The sequence below is a fragment of the Aquarana catesbeiana genome, linkage group LG09 (assembly GCF_042186555.1).
Source record: "Aquarana catesbeiana isolate 2022-GZ linkage group LG09, ASM4218655v1, whole genome shotgun sequence".
Lineage (NCBI taxonomy): Eukaryota > Metazoa > Chordata > Amphibia > Anura > Ranidae > Aquarana > Aquarana catesbeiana.
This window is the reverse complement of record NC_133332.1, coordinates 256,261,613-256,283,120: the sequence shown is the minus strand read 5'-3', so window position 1 is coordinate 256,283,120 and position 21,508 is coordinate 256,261,613. Positions and strand designations below refer to the sequence as shown.

The 21,508-nt window shown below is 42.7% G+C and overlaps 1 protein-coding gene across 10 annotated transcripts in view; it reads right to left on the bottom strand.

The window, feature by feature from the left end:
- HUWE1 (HECT, UBA and WWE domain containing E3 ubiquitin protein ligase 1) overlaps positions 1 to 21,508 on the bottom strand; it is a 233,851-nt gene that overhangs the window by 47,574 nt on the left and 164,769 nt on the right. For all 10 annotated transcript variants that reach the window (XM_073600232.1, XM_073600238.1, XM_073600237.1 and 7 more), the window contains 7 exons: positions 15,386 to 15,540; positions 12,897 to 12,942; positions 8,361 to 8,639; positions 8,017 to 8,269; positions 6,576 to 6,709; positions 6,238 to 6,455; positions 786 to 1,074 (listed from right to left, as the gene is read on the bottom strand). In XM_073600232.1, the coding sequence (XP_073456333.1) occupies positions 786 to 1,074; positions 6,238 to 6,455; positions 6,576 to 6,709; positions 8,017 to 8,269; positions 8,361 to 8,639; positions 12,897 to 12,942; positions 15,386 to 15,540 (1,374 nt within the window). The remainder of the gene's footprint in view (positions 1 to 785; positions 1,075 to 6,237; positions 6,456 to 6,575; positions 6,710 to 8,016; positions 8,270 to 8,360; positions 8,640 to 12,896; positions 12,943 to 15,385; positions 15,541 to 21,508) is intronic.

Genomic DNA, 21,508 nt, shown 5'->3' with positions numbered 1-21,508 from the left:
AAGGAGTCACCTGTCTCTGACGTGTCACCTTCACAGGAAATTTAGGGAACTTGAGTCCACTATAGAAGAATCACTGACTTGAACCTGTCGCACGCCCTGCCAGCAAGGCCATAAGGTTTAGCGTCAAACAGCAAACATTACAGGCCATCCCCACTCTTGTAAGTGGGATCTCGGTACAGTTCCTGTTGGCAGTAGTGGGAGGTTCAGATCTGGGAACAAAGGCCACCCCCCCCCCCCCCCCAAAAAAAAAGTCTTCAGACACAGGGAAGCATCTATCACCTTCAGACACTAGCACAAAACTGAGTCTTCGATGATGGGGGAAGAGTTTAACAACTTATGTGACGCATAATATGCAATTTTTTGTAGCTGCTACCCTTCTTAAAAAGCCATGACTTTACTTTCTGCTCAAAGTTCATCCTCTCTACACACACGGATTCTAATTTTTCGCCTTGATCCAATTTTCCACCATCCTCCTTCGCTCAATCACAATCACAGACGGGTAAAGAGGATGAATGGGACATTTCGTGGTTCAGCTATGGGACTTAATATGGGCACCAATTGGCACTTGTAGAATAAATCTAGACTGGTTGGGGAACAGGAAATATTATGAATGCATGCTAACAAATGCCCATTCTGCTGGTTGAGTTTTTACATTCCTTTTCTTACTCGATGTACTGACATAGAAAAGCCAATAAATAAAATACAGAAGTGAAATGTAAATGACAAACCGCTACTTTTTAACTTTATTTACAGCTACGAATGACAGCTAATGAAGTCTATATTACCTGGACTTCTGAGGATAGCAGAGAGTGCTGAAGTGCTGCTATGACCAAAGAGTCTTTCATGCATGAGTTGCCTCTGCCGAGCCTCCTGTTCCCTGCGCAAAGCCTGTGCTTCTGCTGCAATGTCAGGGGGCATGACCGCTAAAACACTGTCCTCCATGTCCTCTAGCACACTGCGGCGTAGATCTGATGGCAAAGTTTGAATGAAGGTAACTGGATCCATTGGTGTGTCCGACGTGGTGCTTTGGGCAAGTTCTCGCCGTTGCTGTTCTGCCCTTTGCTGTGCCAAAACCTGTGCCAGAAAAATAAAAAGTCATTAGCAAAATAAAAATAAATATAGTTACATAGTTAGTAAGGTTGAATAAAGACACCAGTACATCCAGTTCAACCTGAGTGAGTGTGCGTGTCTACAATTGTCCCTATCCCTGTACATTGCATCTCATTAAGATGCTCATCTATTATATTATTATTTTATTTAAGGTACCCATATAGCGCCATCAATTTACACATACATCGCACACTCACATCAGTCCCTACCCTCAAGGAGCCCACAAACCAAGATCCCCAACCCACATTCATACACTAGGGCCAATTTTGGACAGAAGCCAATTAACCTACCAGCATGTCTCTGGCGTGTGGGAGGAAACCGGAGTACCTGGAGGAAACCCACGCAGGCACAGGGAGAACATGCAAATTCCAGGCAGGTAGTGTCGTGGTTGAGTATTCGAACCAGCGACCCTTTTTACTGCTAGGTGAGAGTGCTAACCACTACACCACTGTGCCGCCCATATATTTTTATACTTCTTGTAAACCGCTTTACTTTGAGTTCAATGAAGGATACTAGATGTCTTTCACCTTTAGGTTATACTGCTGCCTACAGGAGGACTGTTTACTACAGAAACCATGTACTGTATCTGGCAAAAAACCCTGTCCAGTAGCGTAATTAAACCTAAAAATCTACAAAAAGCTGACAAATAAATCCTTCTCCGTACCTACTTTTGTGTACAAGAGCCACAGGTGGGCAGCTCAACGTACATTCGTGGCTTGGCTCTTTGCTGTGACAATGCGACTCCCTGGCCAATGCACAGGAGTGATATCACTGCATCCCAGCCAATAGCCAAAGAGTCAGAACCTGGAACAAAGGTGGGAGAAGATGAAAGTGCTTATGACTGACTGAAGCACTGACAGTGCAGCACTGGAGGGGACTCCTACCCAGTTCTGTTTGCCATAATGTGCTCATGCGGTGCACGCTAGCATATTATGGCCAAAATCTCCTGGGGACCAATGTTTAAATATTTTTTGCTGATATTTAACCGCTTGCGTACCGCCCATTGTAGATATACTGCGGCAGGGCAGCCGGTGCCAGGGTAGAGAGTTCACCCACGCCTGTGCAGCAGCACCAATCAGTGGGTGCCGGCCACTGATTGGTCACCGGCACCCGACAATCAGCTCTGGACATTACCGAACTGAGCCCTGTGTAGGTGAACACAGGGCATTCTTCTGACAGCAGCGATGTGCTGTTTTTTGCTTCCTGCATTGCAGGAAGCAAAAAACAGCACATTGCTTAGTAAAAATAGCACATGCATTAACACATGTTGGCCACTCATTACCCCTTAATCTCCCTAGATATTAACCCCTTCCCTGTCAGTGTCATTAGTACAGTGACAATGCATATTAGCACTGATCACTGTATTGGTGTCACTTGTGCCCAAAAAAGAAGTGTCAAAAGTATCAGTTAGGTGTCAGATTTGTCCACTGCAATATTGCAGTCCCGCCAAGTCACTGATTGGCACCATTGCTAGTAAAAAAATAAAAATTCCATAAATATACCCTATACTTTGTAGACACTATAACTTTTGCACAAACCAATCAATATACGCTTAGATTTTTTTTTTTTTTACCAAAAATATGTAGCAGAATACATTTTGGTCTAAATTGATGAAATGTTACTTTTTTTTTTGGATGCGCTTCATAGCAAGTAAAAAAAGTTAATTTTTTTCAAAATTATGCGGTCTTTGTTTATAGCGCAAAAAATTAAAAAAAAAACGGCAAAAGGTGGTATTTTAATACCACCAAAAGAAAGCTCCATTTGTGGGGGAAAAAAAAGGAACAAATTTTGAGTACAATGTTTAACGACCATGCAATTATCAGTTAAAATAACGCAGTGCCATATGGCAAAAAAATGGCCTGGTCTAGAAAGGGGGGGGGGGGGGGGGGGTGTAAATCTTCCAGAGCTGAAGTGATTAATTCCACGACTGGAGGCTAGGTTGTCACATCTGGTTTCCCTCCACTTCTGACAAGGGTTCTAAAAAACCCTCTAGGTGTAGGGATCACTCCAAGTCCAGAAATTGCTGGCTGAGAAGTCTGCTTTCAAATTGTCACGCCTGGGAAGTACACAGCAGACAAGGCTAAAAACGTATAGGACAGAATCTGCTATACTTCTCTCACTGCCTCCCTGATGGTTGATATACACCACCCACCACCCCAATGTCGTCCAAATTAACCCAGATCAGATGACACTCCACAGCACAATAATCCAAAACTGCAATAACAGCCAAATCGCTGAAGCGCCAGGATGGTGATCAGGAGATGAAACCAGCAGGCTGGCATCCGTCTTGAGGATCTTCCAAGAGCCACCAAGCTTGGGTCAACCTGGTTTTGGTCTGTCCAGGGACTGAACAGACTTATCCCACAACGAAAGACTATTGCAAAACTAGAGATCTGGATAGGGCAAAAGGAACTGCCATGAATCAGACCCAAGACTCACATGTAAAAAAGTGTCAGACAACTTCTGAACTGGAGATCTTGAATCTGAAATCAAAGCCCCTTAAGTTTCTCCTATGGGATCAACACTCTGGCCTGTGCTGTGTCCAGTTACAATTTCTGAAGGTTCAGGATCAATATAATGCATTGTAAATGTCTAGACAGTGAAAGCAATGCTTGACAGACCATGATGATTGATCCCACAACAGGAGGTCAGCTAAGCATACCAAAATGGGGATGTCATGAGAGCAAGAATAGTACTGGGGCTAGCACCTTGGTGCACAACTACAGGTGAAAACTAAACTGGCAGTTTACGGATTCCACAGCAAAGTGTAGGAAGCACTGAAGCTCTGGAAAGATGGAGACATGCAAGCACGTGTCCTTAATGGCCAAAGATAGCAAGTCTCCCTGGTAAAGAAGGCGATGGCAGCCCTGGTGGATTCTATACAGAATTTCTGAGCTCAAATGAAGACATTAGAGCAAGAACTAACTTGTACCCCCTAGAGACCACTTCCTGCAACCTTGTAATGATTAAACACAGGTTGGATGTGTGAAATGCGTCTACATGAATAAAATCTGGTGTCCCTGGTGTATCCTGGCGATTTTCAATAAAGGCACTTTAGAAACCTCGGATGTGCAGCCATTCTTTTTTTTTTCCAAACTTCCTGCAACTAGGCATCTGAGAGTCTGAATGTGGATGATATTGGAATGGAGAAATGAAAGGGACATTTTTAAACAAACAAGAAAGGAGAAGACTTGAAGTCTGTTCCTTTGGCTTCTTCCACTGAGGGAGATGGGTGTTCTTGCCACCAGTAGCATCCTTAATAAGGGTACCCAGAATAGATCTGAAGAGATATTATGTCTCAAAGACCATACAGATCATATATACCCCTTAGACACGGGTTCTGCAGTCTAGTGCTTTACCAAAATTGTCCTCTATATGTGTATGGACAGAAAACCAATGTGGGAGATAAAAGGAAACCTCCAGAAGCCTGCCACAACTGCAGTTAAATTTACAACCACTTGCTTTAAAACCGCACACCTGTGAAATGGCAAAAAAATAAAATAAAAATAAAAAAGTGCAACCAAAACTGTGTATAAGCCATTGCCCATTACAAGTGGACAATGTCATATAGCCTTTAAAAGCTGTTCCAGGCCCTTCCATTTAACCACCTCCCACCCAGGCAAATTTTGGCATCTCTCCCCTAAATGTAAAAAAATAAATATTTTTTTTTATTTTTATAATTATTATAAATATTATTATTATAAATATTATATTATATATGTATTTTTTAAGTAGGGACCCTAGGTTGAACACAGTTTTTGTAACGAAAATACACTTTAATACATTAATACTTTTTAATCCAAAAAAAAAAACACTATATAACCTATTTTTTTGGTAAAATATAAAATCAGTGATGTTATGCCAAGTAAATAGATGCCCAACATGTCACACTTTAAAATTGCGCACTCATGGAATGGCACCATAATACGGTACTTAAAAATCTCCATAGGCTACATTTTTACAGGTTATCAGTTTGGAGTTACAGAGGAGGTCTAGTGCTGCAATTACTGCTCTCGGGTATGTTTGCGGCCATTCACATATGCGGGTGTGACCTACGTATGCGTTCCCTACTAGGGCCTGAAGTGACATCATGACATCACTTCCAGCCTACCAGAATCATAGAAATGGCCGGGGGCCATCCGTTCTACGGCCAGCTTTAGTGCTGCTGGATTGGATCCTGGGTTCTGAGGCGCTGGTGAAGTGTGGGGGAATCAGACATGTCACCAAGAGTTGCAGAGTATATGCACATGCATGACATTCCACCTCCAGTCTCACAGCGTCTAGTGACGTCATTGCAAGCAAGAAAGCAGGAGCAGATAGAAGTTTTTATTGCTGTTAGCAAAGCAGGAGTAGCGTATGCAGAATTGCTTCCTCGACACTGTGTGGCAGAAAAAAAAAAGCATGTAGCATGTGCACACACGGCACTTAACCCAGCAGATGACATTAGTGCTTAATCCCACAGAGTTAACCCCTACCGCAGAGAAAATGGACAGGAAACAGGGAACTTTAAAAGGCACACAGTGACCTATGTACTTGAGTTGCTTCCCAGTCCAAACTGGCTACTCACAAAAGGGAGTCTTCAGACAAAGTGCTGAGGCAAGAGAGGCAGCTCTGGACCTGAAGAACGCTCCATGGTCAACTTATTACCAGAACAGAATTTGGAAAGCACCCTATGTGGAAACTAGTATCTGAAGGCCACCCTCAAGCCTATCCCGCAACATCCAGTTCAGTAGGGTATGGATGCAACACTTCAAAAGCCAGGCTGAAAATGGACATACCCGTCAGCTGTGAACGTAGAGGGCAGCTCTAACAGCAGAGGTAAGAAGAGTTGATTGAAAAGAAAATGTTGAAGGGTAAGCAAAAATTATGCTAGCAAAATCAGTTGAGTCTTTTACAAAGCACAGCTGAAGACAAGACATCTGTCCTCAAAGGACAAGAAAAATATTAAAACACATGCTGACAGTAGTGTCCTCCTCCCTCTTCCAGGGTTGGCCTATTTTTTATAATTGCCAGTGTCCAATCCATCTGTAGGCGGCAGTGAAACCCACAGGTGAAAATCCTCCAGTATCCCTCAATGGATGGGATAGAGAAGGGAACCACAGATTTAGTTAATACGTCTCAACATACCTCTTCCTGTATGGCTGGGGGTAATGCAGCCAGGAATTCGGGGCTGACCTCAGTGACACCGGCACTTCCCACAACAGGTGGAGGAATGACTGGTACAGCAGTAGGAGGTGGCCGAGCAGGAGGCCTGATACCCAATTGATTCTGAAGAACCTCCCTGCGAATGTCTTCTGGAAGAGCTGCAAGGAAGGATGGATCCACTCCCTCAGGTAGATTTATACCTATAAAAGCAAGGATATTATGGAACAATTTTTAATGCATTTCCCCTAAAGGAAGTTCTTTTCACGCTGGCTTACAAAACTGAACAAAAGCTTGGTGTAAGAACAAAAAAAAAAACCAACCAGCCAAAGGATCCTCTTCTTCACTACTCGTAGATGGAAGTGGTTCTTCTAGGATACCACCTGAATCACCTACTAACAAGGCCACAGCAGGATCTCTAGTAGAAGGCAACTCATTAGATGGGGCCGCTGTGGAGCTGAAAGGTAAAGGAACAGCTTAACATTTGAGCCAGACAACAGCAAATCTGACAAGAACACACTAAAGCACCCGTGGGAAGCCCTACACCATAAGCCTATCTTGGGGTTACCGAAACAGGAACGTATCTGGCAACACACATTTTTATGGCCACTAAACCATTGCTTCACCTCTTTTTGGGAGAACCAGAAATTCCATTTTCGGGTGAAACTCCGCTTTAAGTCTGATAACACAACATTTTTTGGGGGGGTGAGTGTATTCAGCCCTGCACTGTCTTCTGATAAACCTTCTCTCAGAATTCATTATGTACAACAAGAGAACCAGGAGGGCTAAGCAGACCAAGATACCACAAAAGTATGTAGAGGGCATAAGACAACTTTGAATTTCTGACAAGATCAACACTTTTTTATTCTTACGTAACAGATATAACAAAATACTTTCAATGGTATATTTAACAGACCAAAAAGAAGTAATCCAAGTACATCATTCAGGTTTACATACTCTTAGTACAGATGTGCTCTAATTAATCCTCCCTACTATGCTTCTGCCACTACTCACAAATGGTGCTCCCAAAATGTCCAAATTTGCCCTCTTCTCACAGTGCATGTACGCAGTGACCCCCATCTATCCCCTATATACAAGTCAGATGAGTAGAAGCAGGACCACAAAGCGAATAGCGACAAAACAGGAAAAAAATTAAAGTGGTAACAAATTTTCGTCCACTCCAGCGACGTCCAAGTGCTCCCCTCATTGGTACAAACATCTCTGCCCAGGCTTCAAGTCTATGCCTTTGACCACTGAGTGGTAGGCTCGGGATGACAACCACAATGCATGCACATGGGAGTCACTTCATCCAGGTATGCTGAAATTGTACACAGATGCTTTTTTTTTTTTTTAAATTTAATAACCCTGCAAATAACACACTTGGCCTTTGGTGACAGCATGGTGACAATGCATCTTTAGAGGTAGCTTATGAAATAAGCCTGCCCTTGTTTATCCTTACAACAGGCCTGATGAAAGATATGCAGGCACTGCATTTCTGGTAACATCAACAGGTATTTTTTTTGTACTTGCATAATACAACCAACACGTCTAAAGACTGGTCAACCAATATAAAACATTTGTTTTTTGCTTGCTTTGTTTTCCTTTCAAAAAATATCCTAAACCTTACCATGCTGCCATAGTGATTCCCAACCTTGTTTAGCAAATTTACATCCATCCATCCAAACTTCCAGATGAGGTCACCCATCCCAACATCACTGTCCATTTTACCATTTTTATTTCTGCAAGTATACTTTTACTTCTTACCTCTCATCGCCGAGCTGAGATACAGCTGCCTGACTCTCACTTGAAGTCGGAAGTTCTACAGGCTGCTGACCAACTGCAATACTACTGGTGACCACAAGAGGCTGTTCTGGATTTACAACTCCAGAGGCCTCTCCAACTCCCTCCTCCAGAGGACCTGATGCAAGGCTGCTGGTATCCATAGGTGAGCCTTCGAGCTGACTGCTAACAGCCGTAAGCGCATCTGAATCTTCAGCCCGCTCTGGGGACAAAGAGGCTAGTAAAAGGGAAGGGGAAAAATATATTAATTAGCTTGCCTTGGCAACTGTATACGCAGACTATTGATAATATAGGGGAGGTACACTAACTTATTGTTGGTGCAGGTGACAGTTCCATTTGGGTTGCCTCCCCCTCTGCGCTTGGTCTTCCTGGCCCAGAATCCTCAGCTTCAGTTGGCATTAGCAGCTGCCCAGTATCCTCTGGTCCAGTTTCTGGGTGCAAACTCTGAGGGAGATCTGCCAGAGCAGCTTCAGGAGGATGAGCACGCAAAGAAGAGTCCAAGGGGACTAGTTCTGGGCTTGTTGGGGTCCCCTCTGCAGAAGAAGGGGCAGTTGGGAAGTTCTCAGGACGGCTGCTACCATCTTGATCTTGGATGAAATAAAGTACCACTTAGACAAATATACATGGAGTTGGGCCTATACGACTGAGGTCTACATGCATATTTAACAGTTTCATGAACCCTGCTTGAGGTTCAAGCATGCAAAACTATGTGGAAGTGCGCACACATTTATAAAACCCTCATCTTGATAATCTATATCTTTCTCACAATAGTTTTTCACTGAAAAGTAAAATATAGGTTAACATGACAGCAAAATGTCTCCTTGCGATTAACAAGGCTTAAAAAAAAAAAAAAAAAAATAGAACACACACACACGAGAAAAGAGGTATCTCAATGCTGAATTAATTAGGTTTACACCAGGAAAAGTTATGACCACATGGAATATAAATAACATTAACCAGTAGTGACTTTCAAATAACAGCATGGAGGATTATTTTTCTTGAGACTGCATTATTGCGTTCACTAAAGTCTTAACCAATGAAAAAGTTGCAGATTTCCATGTATGCAATATGTAGGTTTGATATGCGATATACAAAGTTAAACAAAATTAACTAATGTCAAGGGTTTTTAACATCCTTTTACAAATATTACCTAAGGCTATTTGTGCAAGCTGAGCAGCTTTCAAAAACGTAGAGGAAAAATGTAGTGCCCTGGTAGCTCATTGATAACTACAAGCCGACAGTCTCAAAGGCTGATGGTGCTAGCAAGTTCATCGATTCACAGGGGTCTGGGATTCAATGACACGGACATATGGGCACACCCCCTCATGGCTACACTCTTTGAATTGTGACAAGTGCAGGGAGATTTATAGAAGGGTGTAAAAGAGCGATCCAGGGAGCCTTTGGAACAGTGATGTGGAAAAAGGTTGATATAAGGCTAAATACATAAAAACAGAAGGGAATTTTTTTCGGACAGGACCACCAAACTTGCAAGCCATTACCTCGTTGCCGGCAACATCAAATGTCTGTTGCCAAGACAGAACAGGTTTTGCTATGTGTGTGCACCTATTACAACCTAAAGAAAACTTTGTAAGCTGGTCCCAATATGGTAATATTTTACGCTAGACCATTGTTTCTTAACTCCAGTCCTCAAGACACCCCAACAGGTCATGTTTTCAGGATTTCTCTCAGATGAAACAGCTGTGGTAATTACTAAAGCACTGAAATGGATCAAATCACCTGTGCAAAATAATGGAAAGCCTGAAAACATGACCTGTTAGGGCGCCTTGAGGACTGGAGTTGAGAAACACTGCCCTAGACTTCCGGTGCCACCAGGTTGTCATAGAAGAGCAGAGAAGGATGAACAGGTATTGAATGCAGAACATAGGAGATCTCGGTCTAGGGATTCTAAGTAAATGCCTAAAGATTGACATTGTGTAAAGGACCCAGAGTTCCAGGTGAGTGATGCGATCCAGTGTTTAATCTATACATCTATATAGATATACGGTATCTCTATCGGTATATGTATAGCTATCTATCGCTATATATATATATATATATTTATTTATTTATATCTCTATATAGATAGATCTGTATATATATGAAATATAGTACATGTAAAATTCTGTTTAAGAGGCTTTACGGTGCTCCTACAAAGCTAAGTGATACACTTTTAAATAGGACAATATGCCTAGGAAGTCATTTAGGGAGTAAACAATATGGTCAAGCCACACTGAAACTTATTATGATGGGCTCTGCAGCAGTCAAGATCTTGTGGGATGCCGTAGTCTAGGCCAATTCTAAGGGAAAGGAAGTCTGCTAGAAGTCCTAATGATTGTAAGACCTGGTAACCTCCCAGGTTCATTTTTTTAATTCAACTTAATTCCAGCAAATAAAAGGCAAAATGGGAAACCATCTAAAACTGAACATGGGATTAGAATAACCTGTGCAAATGGACATTTTTTACTGAGCTAAAAAGTTGACGGTAAGTAAAAATTCAGATCATGCTGGCATCTCTGTAGGGAGGTTTTAGCATCAGCCGTTTCACAATCTGCCTCCAAAGTATCTACAACTTTGTCAATTTTCTTTACAATGTCTTTTTTTTTTTTTTTTTAATTAAGGCCAGACCTGGAGAGACTTCAAGGGCTATTCAAATTCAAAAGTAAAGGCAAGGCCCTACCAGAACCACACTTGGCACATATGGTTGGAAAAAATATTGGGTTACACCACTGATTAAAGGTCATCTTGTTAGAAGTTGCTGAGAATTACAATGTCTCTAATCTTTCCTTTGGGCATTTCGAAGGGCAGAGCATGCAAATGCCCGGTTGCTCTTGTGAAGGGCTTCATAGCCAATAATATAGAAAAATTTGGTGGTCCCCAAGGGTTACACCGCAGATCAACATTGTGGGAGATGTACACCGCTCAAAGTTGTTTCCAGTGTTCTCAATACACGCTGACAGTCAATAATGAGTTACCTGATGCCTTCTTTGTATTTCTGGCTCCTGTGAACTCAGAGGAAGGTGCCGGAGTAGTGCAAAGAGTAGAAGGGTGAAGGAGGGGACTTCCAATAGAAGTGCTGATCAGAGACTGTGGGAGGGAGCATGGAGCTTTAGCACATGGCTGAAGGTGAGATCCGAGTCTGATGGCGAGTCTGTATTGGGCAGCAGAGTGATGCAGAGTGGATTTGGGGGGGGGGGGGGCGCAGACAGACACAGCATTATGTGTATAAGGCAGCAGTATGATCCAGGGGGGAGGAGGGCAGAGAGCCGGAGCATTAGGTGTGTGTGTGTGTGTATATTATATATATATACACACACATAATATTATATGTGTGTGTATATGTATGTATGTGTGTATATATATATATATATATATATATATATATATATATATAGGGTGTTCCCTAGGTGTGTTCTAACTGTAAGGGGGGTGGGGACTGACTAGGGAAGGAAACAGATCGGTGTTCATACTTAGTATGAACACACAATCTCTCCCCTGAGAGAACCGGGATTTGTGTGTTTGCACACACAGGTCCCGGTTCTCGCTCTGCCACGAACAATCGCAGGTGCCCGGCGGTCATCATGCCTGCTGGGCACTCGCATAGCTCCGAGGACATACTTTGGGCGTGCCGCTGGAGTCTTAAAGAGCCGACGTACAGCTACGACGGCTTGCGTAGGGGAGCCAACCTGCCGCAGTATAACTGCGGCGAATGGTCCAGAAGCGGTTAAATACAAAAAACATGCAAATTAGGACTGTCACATAGCCAAGGCTCATCACTTAAGAGGAATGACAGGACCTTCTCTTTTTCTATCAGGGAAGGGGAAAAACTGCTTAAAGAAGTTTTTTTTTTACTTGCAACGTATACTAGCACATTATGTGACACTTACCTGCAAACAAAGCCCTCGTCGTCCCCGCTGGAGGTCGCATCCATCTTCGCCTGTATTCCCTCCAGGTCCACATACTCTAACTGTGACTGGCCAGAGCCGCGTGACGTTACTCCCGCGAATGTGTGCGGGAGCCGCCGGTTGCCGCACAGGACCCTGCGCCAATTACGTCCTTGGCATAGTATACAGTAAGTATCTCCTAAACTGTGCACGTTTAGGAGATATTTACAGTACATATAGGTAAGCCTTATTATAGGCTTCCCTATAGGTACAAACATTAGGAGGGAAGTTTACTTCCTCTTTAATGACAACACAGATATTCCATCAAGCACTGACAAAGACTGGCTAATTACATAAGCAAACAAAAAAGAGAACATTTTAAGAAACATACCAAGGCTTAACATTTAGACAAAATAGGCAACTTGTAAAATATAAAGGCATTCAAATGAATCAGAATAATCAAATTTATATTGCAAGCGCTGATTTTTTTTTAATTGGCATGTCATATACATGTACTCAATGTAAAATACTCCACCTCTGGGAAGGCAGTAAGCTGTATAGTTATCACCTAATAGGAGCAAAATATCCCTGCCCCCTAAAACAATACAACTTACTACCTCACCCTGAAGGGAGCACATTAATACTTTTATGGAATTCATTCAAATCTTCCTGGCTTGGTTCATGGTACAATATAGCCATCACATTCCACATCATAGCCACTTAGGAGAAAGAAAATCATTTGTAATCCAGAGGACTGTTGCCAAGAGATGCTGCAGGAAAGACAGTAAACTGTATAGTTATCTCCCAGATCGGGTGTGACCCCAAAACTATACAATCTACTACCTCAACCTGAAACATCTAGGATCCTTCATATGTACTCTGTAAAAAACAAAAACAAAAAAAAACAAAAAAAACAAACAAACACAAATAGCTAGAAAAAAAGACACCTTTTATACAAAATACCTGCAAGACTCAGCTCAAACGAGGCATTCCTTTTAGTGTTGACAGCCTGAATAAAACAAGAACAAAACGCATATTTTAAACCTCTCCTTTGGTTTTAAAATGATAATAAACCAACTGAAATGGCTAGCCTCAGGTGATATACAATGATGCATTAAATCCTCCTACATAGCGATACCCGGCCTATTTATCTGCAGTCCTCTCCTCCACAGCTTTAAAAAATATTTTAAAACATTTGAGAGATGGTATTTCTCATCTTCCAGGAGTCAGAGGTCGCACATACTATGAGGCTATGCTTTGCTCATTTTTCATTTTAGAAGATTACAACCACTTTAAAGCAACTACTGTGAGATTAAACTTGTTTTCATTAGTGCACATGGGGGGGAAAAAAAAAAAAAAAAAAAAAAAAAAGCTTAATCTATACCTATCCTACCAAACTACTGAAGCGATAAGCCTGCGAAGGGATTTTTAGTATCCAACAGTTTAATTGGTAATCCTTAGATGTGCTGGCTGCATTAGTTTTCCTTTTTTCCTCTTTATTTCACCTGGTGATCCAGCCAACAAACACATTTCCTATCTTAGGGCGTTTGCATTCTGGATGATGTAGTTAAGCCTTTGGACAACGGTTTTGTCAGTCTGGAGAGTTAGTGTTAAGATGAACTAGCAAATTTAGATGAATCTGACTAACATGCTGAAGATAACCTCTAGTTAAACTTTATAAGCAGGTGCAGCAACCGTTTTTTTTTCCCCTTTTGGGATAAAGATTTTACATTAATAAATGCTGACCATTACGGTCAGCATTTATGTAAAATCTTTATCCCAAAAGGGGAAAAAAAAAAAAAAAAAAAAACTGTTGCTGCACCTGCTTATAAAGTTTTAACTAGAGGTTATCTTCAGCTTGTTAGCAACCATCCCTGTTAAATGATTTGCATCAAACCAAGCTAACTGCTACTTTGTCTGGACAGCCTGGTCTGTTAAAGTAGAACAAAAACAGACTTAGCCATCACATCTAAGGAGTGGTGAGACACAATTTAATATATTTTTGTTTTTGGGCTTATTATTGCTTTAAAAGAAAGTGCTGGATGTCTGGCTCTCCATGTGATCCTTAGTTTATTCTGCAAAACTCTTCACCATTTAGAGAACACAAGTGGAACCAGGCATACAACACACCTGGAATCGTCAGATGCTGAACTTCCTTGATCGCGATGATCGTGTGACAGCTGAGCATTAAGCCTTTTCTTTACAGGATGTACAATTTATTTATTTTTTTTTTAACCGCATGCCGACCAGCCACCGCAGTTGTACGAAACGCCGTAATTTTACGTCGGTAACAGACGGCCACTAGGGGTACGCGCGCGCACCGCTTGCTCACCCACGGAGAGCTGATGCGAGTGCCCGTGGGCCGCAATCACAGCCAGGCTCCCGCGATCGCTCGGGGCACACCTATAACCGGGATCTGTGTGTATAAACACACAATATCTGATTCTCTGAGGTGAGAAGAGACAGATCGTTGCTCATACAGAGAATGAACAGCAATCTCAACTCCCCTGCACAGTCCCCTCCCCCCTTCAGTTAGAACGCACTTAACCCCTTCACTGCCCCCTAGTGGTTAACCCTTTCACTGCCAGTGATATTTTTACAGTAATCAAATGCAATTTTATAGCACTGATCGCCAATGGTCCCAAAAATGTGTGAAAATTGCCCGACGTGTCCACCATAATGTCGCAGTCCCAATAAAAATCGCAGATCACCGCTAATTACTAGTAAAAAATAAAAAAATTAATTAAAAAAAGCCATAAAACTATCCCCTATTTTGTAGATGCTATAACTTTTGCGCAAAATCACTCAATGTACGCTTGAGATTTTTTTTTTTACCAAAAATATGTAGAATACATATCGGCCTAAACTGAGGGAAAAAAAAAAAAAAAAAAAAATTGCGTTTTTTTCAAAATTGTCGCTTTTTTTTGTTTATAGCGCCAAAAAATAAAAACCGCAGAGGCGATCAAATACCACCAAAAGAAAGATCTATTTGTGGGAAAAAAGGATGTCAATTTTGTTTGGGTGCAACGTCGCACGACCGCGCAATTGTCAGTTACAGCGACGCAGTGCCGAATTGCAAAAAGTGCTCTGGTCAGGAAGGGGGTAAAATCTTCCGGGGCTGAAGTGGTTAATCTAGTGACACAAATGCTTATGTACGTAAAGAAGAAAACCTGCCATTAGGGAACTAAAGGGGGCTGCCAAAGTCTTCTCAGGAAAATGCCTAGCTTTCTGACTGTTTTGCATCAATACCTTCAAGTCTTTTGATCACAACAAGCATGCAATCATTGAAGTCAGGACTTTTGCATTCTTATGCTCAGTAACACAGGTCTGCATGACAGCCTGGGAACTGCTATTCTACGTAAATCTCAAAAGGGCAACCTCCTCATATTTCCAATGACAGGTTTCCTTTGAGGTAAATATATATAAAAAAAAAAAATGTTCAGCACAGAGACCTGCGCATTTGGTTCCTTTGATTCTTTCTCCTCTTTGGCTTTATCAGCCATTTTTGCCTCCTCTTCCGCCAGTTGTTTTCTTCTTTTCTCCCTTCGCTCTTCAAGTTCTTCATCGCGTAGAGCTTCCAGGTGATTAATTATAGGAACTTTAACCACTGGGGAGAAAAACAGACACTGGCATCTATTCACTATAAAATTTTAGCGCATTTAGATTCATAAAGAATTTAACAAACTTAAAGCTCAACTCCGAGAAAAGGCATGTGTAATCTTGCTTGAATGTTGGTATGCTTTATGTACTCCAGATGTGTGCAGTAATCCGATCTACAGTGGTGCCTCTGTCTGGGAGCCACGTGAAATAACAGACCATTCTCTAACCATCCCTCTTAACTTGTGCATGGTGAGTGGTCTTGTATCTGATCCCCTTATATGGTTTTCTGCAGGTAGCATGTAGCTGGTGGGCCTACTGGGCTCCTCCCACAGGTCTTTCATCTACACAAGCTATGTGCAGCAGTGATGTCACCACTGCTTTTTTTATTAGAATATCTGGGTCTGCAAAGGAATTTGGTGCACAGTGGTTTTATAGGCTGTGTGTCTATTTAGGTATAAAATAGGATTTTTAGTACGGCTTACCTGTAAAATCCTTTTCTTGGAGTACATCATGGGACACAGAGCCTTAAGTAATTACTTAATGGGTTATGGGCCACCTTCAGGTGTTGACACTGGTAAACCCAATCAAAGGAAGTTTACTCCCTATATAACCCCTCCTCATTCCAGGAGCACATCAGTTTTTGTAGCAAAGCAATACACTTGTATCCCAAAAGAGGGGCTGGACCTCAGTGTCCAATGATGTACTCCAAGAAAAGGATTTTACAGGTAAGCTGTAATAAAAATCCTATTTTTTTTATCGTACATCATGGGACACAGAGCCTTAAGTAATTACTTAATGGGATTTCCCATAGCAATGCCACATGAGGGGTGGGAGAAAACAACCCCCAGGGTACACCCAGACTTGAGGATCTTATACTGCTGCTTGCAGCACACTGCGCCCGAAGGCGATATCCTCATACCTCCTTACATCCACCTGATAAAATTTTGTGAATGTATGCACTGAAGACCAAGTTGCGGCCTTACAGATCTAAGCCATGGAGGCCTGATGACGCACTGCCCAAGAAGCACTAACCAACCTGGTAGAATGCGCCTTAACTTGAAACGGGGGAATCTTACCCCTTAAATCATAAGTTTGAATTATCACTTGCCAAATCCACTTAGCGACAGTGGATTTCGACGCTGCCTGTCCTTTCTTAGGACCCTCCGGCAGAATAAATAAGACATCAGTCTTACGAATCTGAGCAGTTTTCTTTAAATACGTTTTCACTGTCCTCACCACATCAAGATAATGTAGTGACTTTTCTTTCCTGGAACATGGTTTTGGGAAAAAAGATGCCAGGACAATATCTTGGTTTTGGAGAAAACATGAAATTACTTTTGGCAAAAAGCCTGGACGAGGGCGTAACACCACTCTGTCCTCATGAAAAATCAAATATGGCTCTTTACAAGAAAGAGCAGCCAATTCTGAAACCCTCCTTGCTGAGGATATAGCAACCAAAAATACCAACATCCTTGTCAGAAGGACTAGGGGAATCTGATGTCTTGGTTCAAATGGAACCAAGAATGGAACTAAGAATAAGTAGCAAGTGGTCTTTGAAATAAGACCGATAAAGCTGAGACTTGGCCTTTAATAGTACTACCCCTAATTGTAGAAAGGCAAGAATTCTGCCTATGATATATCTCCAAGGGTGCCAACCCTTGGTTTCACACCAGGAAACATAAACCCTCCAGACACTATAATACATAGTTCTGGAAGCTGGCTTCCTTGCATTAATCAGGGTAGAGATAACTACCCAGAAAGCCAACGTTTCTTTAGAATGTGGGTTTCAATAGCCAAGCCGTTAAATTTAGAGACCATAAGGACGCATGGAATATCGGTCCTGGAGAGAGCAGATCTGGCCGTAGTGGGAGGGACCATGGGCCCTCCACTGCCATCTTTACGATTTCTGCGTACCATGACCTTCTGGGTCATATACTGGTGCCACCAGAATTATCGGCTTTCTTTCCAGCTTGATCCTGTAAAGAAGTCGAGGCAGCAACTGAATAGGGGGAATGCAGAGATCAGTGAAAACTGATCCCATGGGGTCACTAAAGCATCCGTTCCGCGAACGGATCCCTTGTTCTGGCCACAAAGTTGACCAACTTCGCATTGAACCTGGATACTAGAAGATCCATGTCCGGAGTCTACCATTTTTGACAAACAGCCCGAAATATGTCGGGGTGAAGAGACCATTCCCGTGGGAATAACTGTTGGCGACTTAAGTAGTCCGCCTGTCAATTCTCTACTCCTGGAATGAAGATTGCAGCAAGGCATGGAACATTCCTTTCTGCCCAAGTTAGAATATGGTTCACCTTTCTCTGCGCTGAGAGACTTTTGGTGCCCCCTTGGTGATTGATATATGAATCCTGACAGGACAATCCCGTAATCTGAAAATCCAGGCCTTTAGAGCCAGGCGTACTACCCAAATCTCTAAGGATATTGATGGGCAAGATTCTTTCGGTTCTTGACCACTGTCCTTGGACAGTTGTCTTTTCTAGTACTGCTCCCCAGCCTGAAAGGCTGGCATCCGTCGTTACCACTTTCCAGATGACTGGTCTGAAGTATTTTCCTTTCAGACGATTCTGAGTTAATAACCACCAAGTGAGGCTTTGGGCCACTCTTGGGAACAGCCGCCTTGGTAAGTCTAAAGCTTGAATTGTTTTGTTCCAAGCAGATAGGATACTGATTAGCAACAGTCTTGAATGGAACTGGGCATAGGGAACTGCTTCGAATGAAGCTACCATGGTTCCTAGCAACCTCATGCAGAGGCGAATGGAGGGATTGCCATTTGACCTGACCTTCCGCACCAGCTCTCTTATGGAATTGATTTTTGCTTGAGGCAAGAACACCCTTTCCTGGGCTGTCTCTATGATCAGACCAAAGTACTTCAGCCTTTTTAGCGGTATTAAGGAAGATTTCTCTAGGTTGAGAATCCAACCCAAACTTTTCAGATAGTTGGTTGTAGTGTGTACACTTTGCTCCAAACGAGTCCCTGATTGATTTATAAGTTAGATTGTCTAGGTACGCTACGACTGTTATGCCCTGTGCCCTTAACTTGGCTAGACGTGGGGCCGGCACTTTGGTGGACACCCGAGGTGCTGTGACTAGCCTGAAAGGCAGGGCTACAAATCAGAAATTCTGCTGTTCTAACTCGAACCGCAGAAACTTTTGATGAGCAGGAAACACCGGGACATGCAGATATGCATCCCTGATGTCGATTGATGCCAGAAGTTCTCTTCCTAGAAAGATAGAAACTACCGACCTGATGGTCTCCATGTGAAAGGAGCGGATCTTCAGGAATTGATTTAGCTTTCTAAGATCTAGAATGGGTCGGACGTCTCCATTTGGTTTTGGTATCATGAAAAGATTTGAATAAAAAACCCCAGACCTTGCTCTTTTGTGGGTATCTGTACCACCCCTTGAGATATTAATCGGTCTAGTGCCTGAAACAGAGATTGTTTTTTTCTCTGCAACTTTGGGAATGCCTGATCTCAGGAAACGAGATGGTGGAAAGTCCCGAAATTCAAGCTTGTACTCCAGCGTTACAGTGTAGATGACATATCTGTCCTGAATTAACTTTTCCCAGACCTCTGAAAATTGCAGAAGTCTCCCCCCCCCCCCCACCTTGGTGAGGGGGGTTGCCTCTTCATGATGAGGTTTTAGCCTTCTGTTTTGCAGATATCCTACCCCAGGGCTTCTTTTGAGCCTGGGTCTGACCCTGAGGTTTTCCTCTAGAGTCTGACGGCGGAGGCCATCGCCACTGCCTAGAGGCGGAAGCCTCTGGCGCAGGGAAAAGAGCCCATACGGCCTAGTACGTTTCCTATCCATTTGAATGGAGGATGCGATTAAAGCCGCTAATCCTTCTTACAGATCCTGAAGGGAAGAGGAAAGGGCATCTTTAGTCACGTATACAGATGCTGAGATGCGAGAGGCAGCTGCACCATCAATTTGCTCCAATGGCTCACCCTGGCTTGCCATAGTTGGTAATTCAGGCGAGGATGACAGCATGGAAATACAGCTGGAAATCCCAATTCCTGGGGGTGAAACCTTTACGCTTTTGAGGTGTCTTTTTGGGCAGGCATAATCCTAAGTACAAAAAAAACAGAGGCGCTATACACATTGCACTAATTAGCTGAAAATAGTCATGACTTTTTAAAGCTGCTATACAGTTCAGCCTAGTGCTGGGACAGAGTGTCGTTCCTATATCAGTTACCAGTTTTGCAACCCATACGCGTTCCACAGCTCATGTGTCCCTGTGTGCAGGCAGCCTGTTTCCTCTTCATCAGCAGAGGAGAGACTGACGCAGCTGAGCGCTCTCAGATTACATACAGGAGAATCTCCTGTTTACGCTGCGGCATCTGTAATAGGAAGTCCCATCTCCTGGGCTGCCATTGGACGACTGTTCTGTCTATCATAGGAGGCGGGCCTTTGTATTAAAGAGGCCATCGTGCAAACAGGAGATTCTCCTGTATGCAATCTGTTAGCCCTCTTCCCGCCCCCCTCCGAGGCTGCAGATGGGTATTGATCAGTTTGCACTGATGGAAATGATGAGGCTGCATTCATTGCAATGGTGAGGCTGCAGATGGGCGCACTGACCCTTATTTTGCTTCACAGTTCTTTATTTAAAATGTATTGTTTTTTTCCTGAAACTTCCCTCTTAAAGTGAAGGTGTGTGTTATACGCCGATAAATACGGTATATCCAAATAACACGCTTGAACTCATCCTTAGTCCTGAGCGGTGGGATTCGTTGGGGCCACAAAAGATGGAGATATATATTTCTAAATAACACACCTGAGCGCATCTCTTCACCACACCACCACAATTTTTGTTGGGCAGTGAATTAGTGCTTTGATGAACACCACTTAGACCAAATTTTAATGGTTCAAAAAAAAGTCACGCAAAATGGTCGGCCCTCACGCATGTTCACTTCATCAAATATGGCCCTCTTTGAAAAAGTTTGGACACCCCTGCCTTACAGGAAAGGGCAGCCAATTCTAAAACTTAGGGAACCGAAGTAATGGCAACCAAAAAACACACACCACCTTACCAATCAGGACCAAAGGAATATCCCGGGTTGGTTCAAAAGGAGATTTCTGCAAAACAAAGTACTAAGTTGAGGTCCCACAGAGTCAGCAGTGACTTAACTGATGAACAATGCGGGTAATGCCTTGTACAAAGGAGTGCACCAAAGAGTGTGAGGCAACTGGTCTCGGGAAATGGACCACCAAATACATAGTTACATAGTTAGTCAGGTTGAAAAAAGACACAAGTCCATCCAGTCCAACCACAAAAAAAAAAAAAAAAAAACGTACAATCCAATATACCCAATACTATACCCACAGTTGATCCAGAGGAAGGCAAAAAACCCCAGCAGAGCATGCTCCAATTTGCTACAGCAGGGGAAAAAATTCCTTCCTGATCCCAGAGAGGCAATCGGATTTTCCCTGGATCAACTTTACCTATAAATGTCAGTACCCAGTTATATTATGTACATTTAGGAAAGTATCCAGGCCTTTCTTAAAGCAATCTACTGAGCTGGCCAGAACCACCTCTGGAGGGAGTCTATTCCACATTTTCACAGCTCTTACTGTGAAGAAACCTTTCCGTATTTGGAGATGAAATCTCTTTTCCTCCAGTCGTAAAGAGTGCCCCCTTGTCCTCTGTGTTGACCGTAAAGTGAATAACTCAACACCAAGTTCACTATATGGACCCCTTATATATTTAAACATGTTGATCATATCCCCCCTTATTCTCCTCTTCTCAAGAGTGAACAAATTCAGTTCCTCTAATCTTTCCTCATAGCTGAGCTCCCCCATGCCTCTTATCAGTTTGGTTGCCCTTCTCTGCACTTTCTCCAGTTCCACGATATCCTTTTTGAGAACTGGTGTCCAAAACTGAACTGCATATTCCAGATGAGGTCTTACTAATGATTTGAACAGGGGCAAAATGATATCTCTCTCTCTGGAGTCCATAC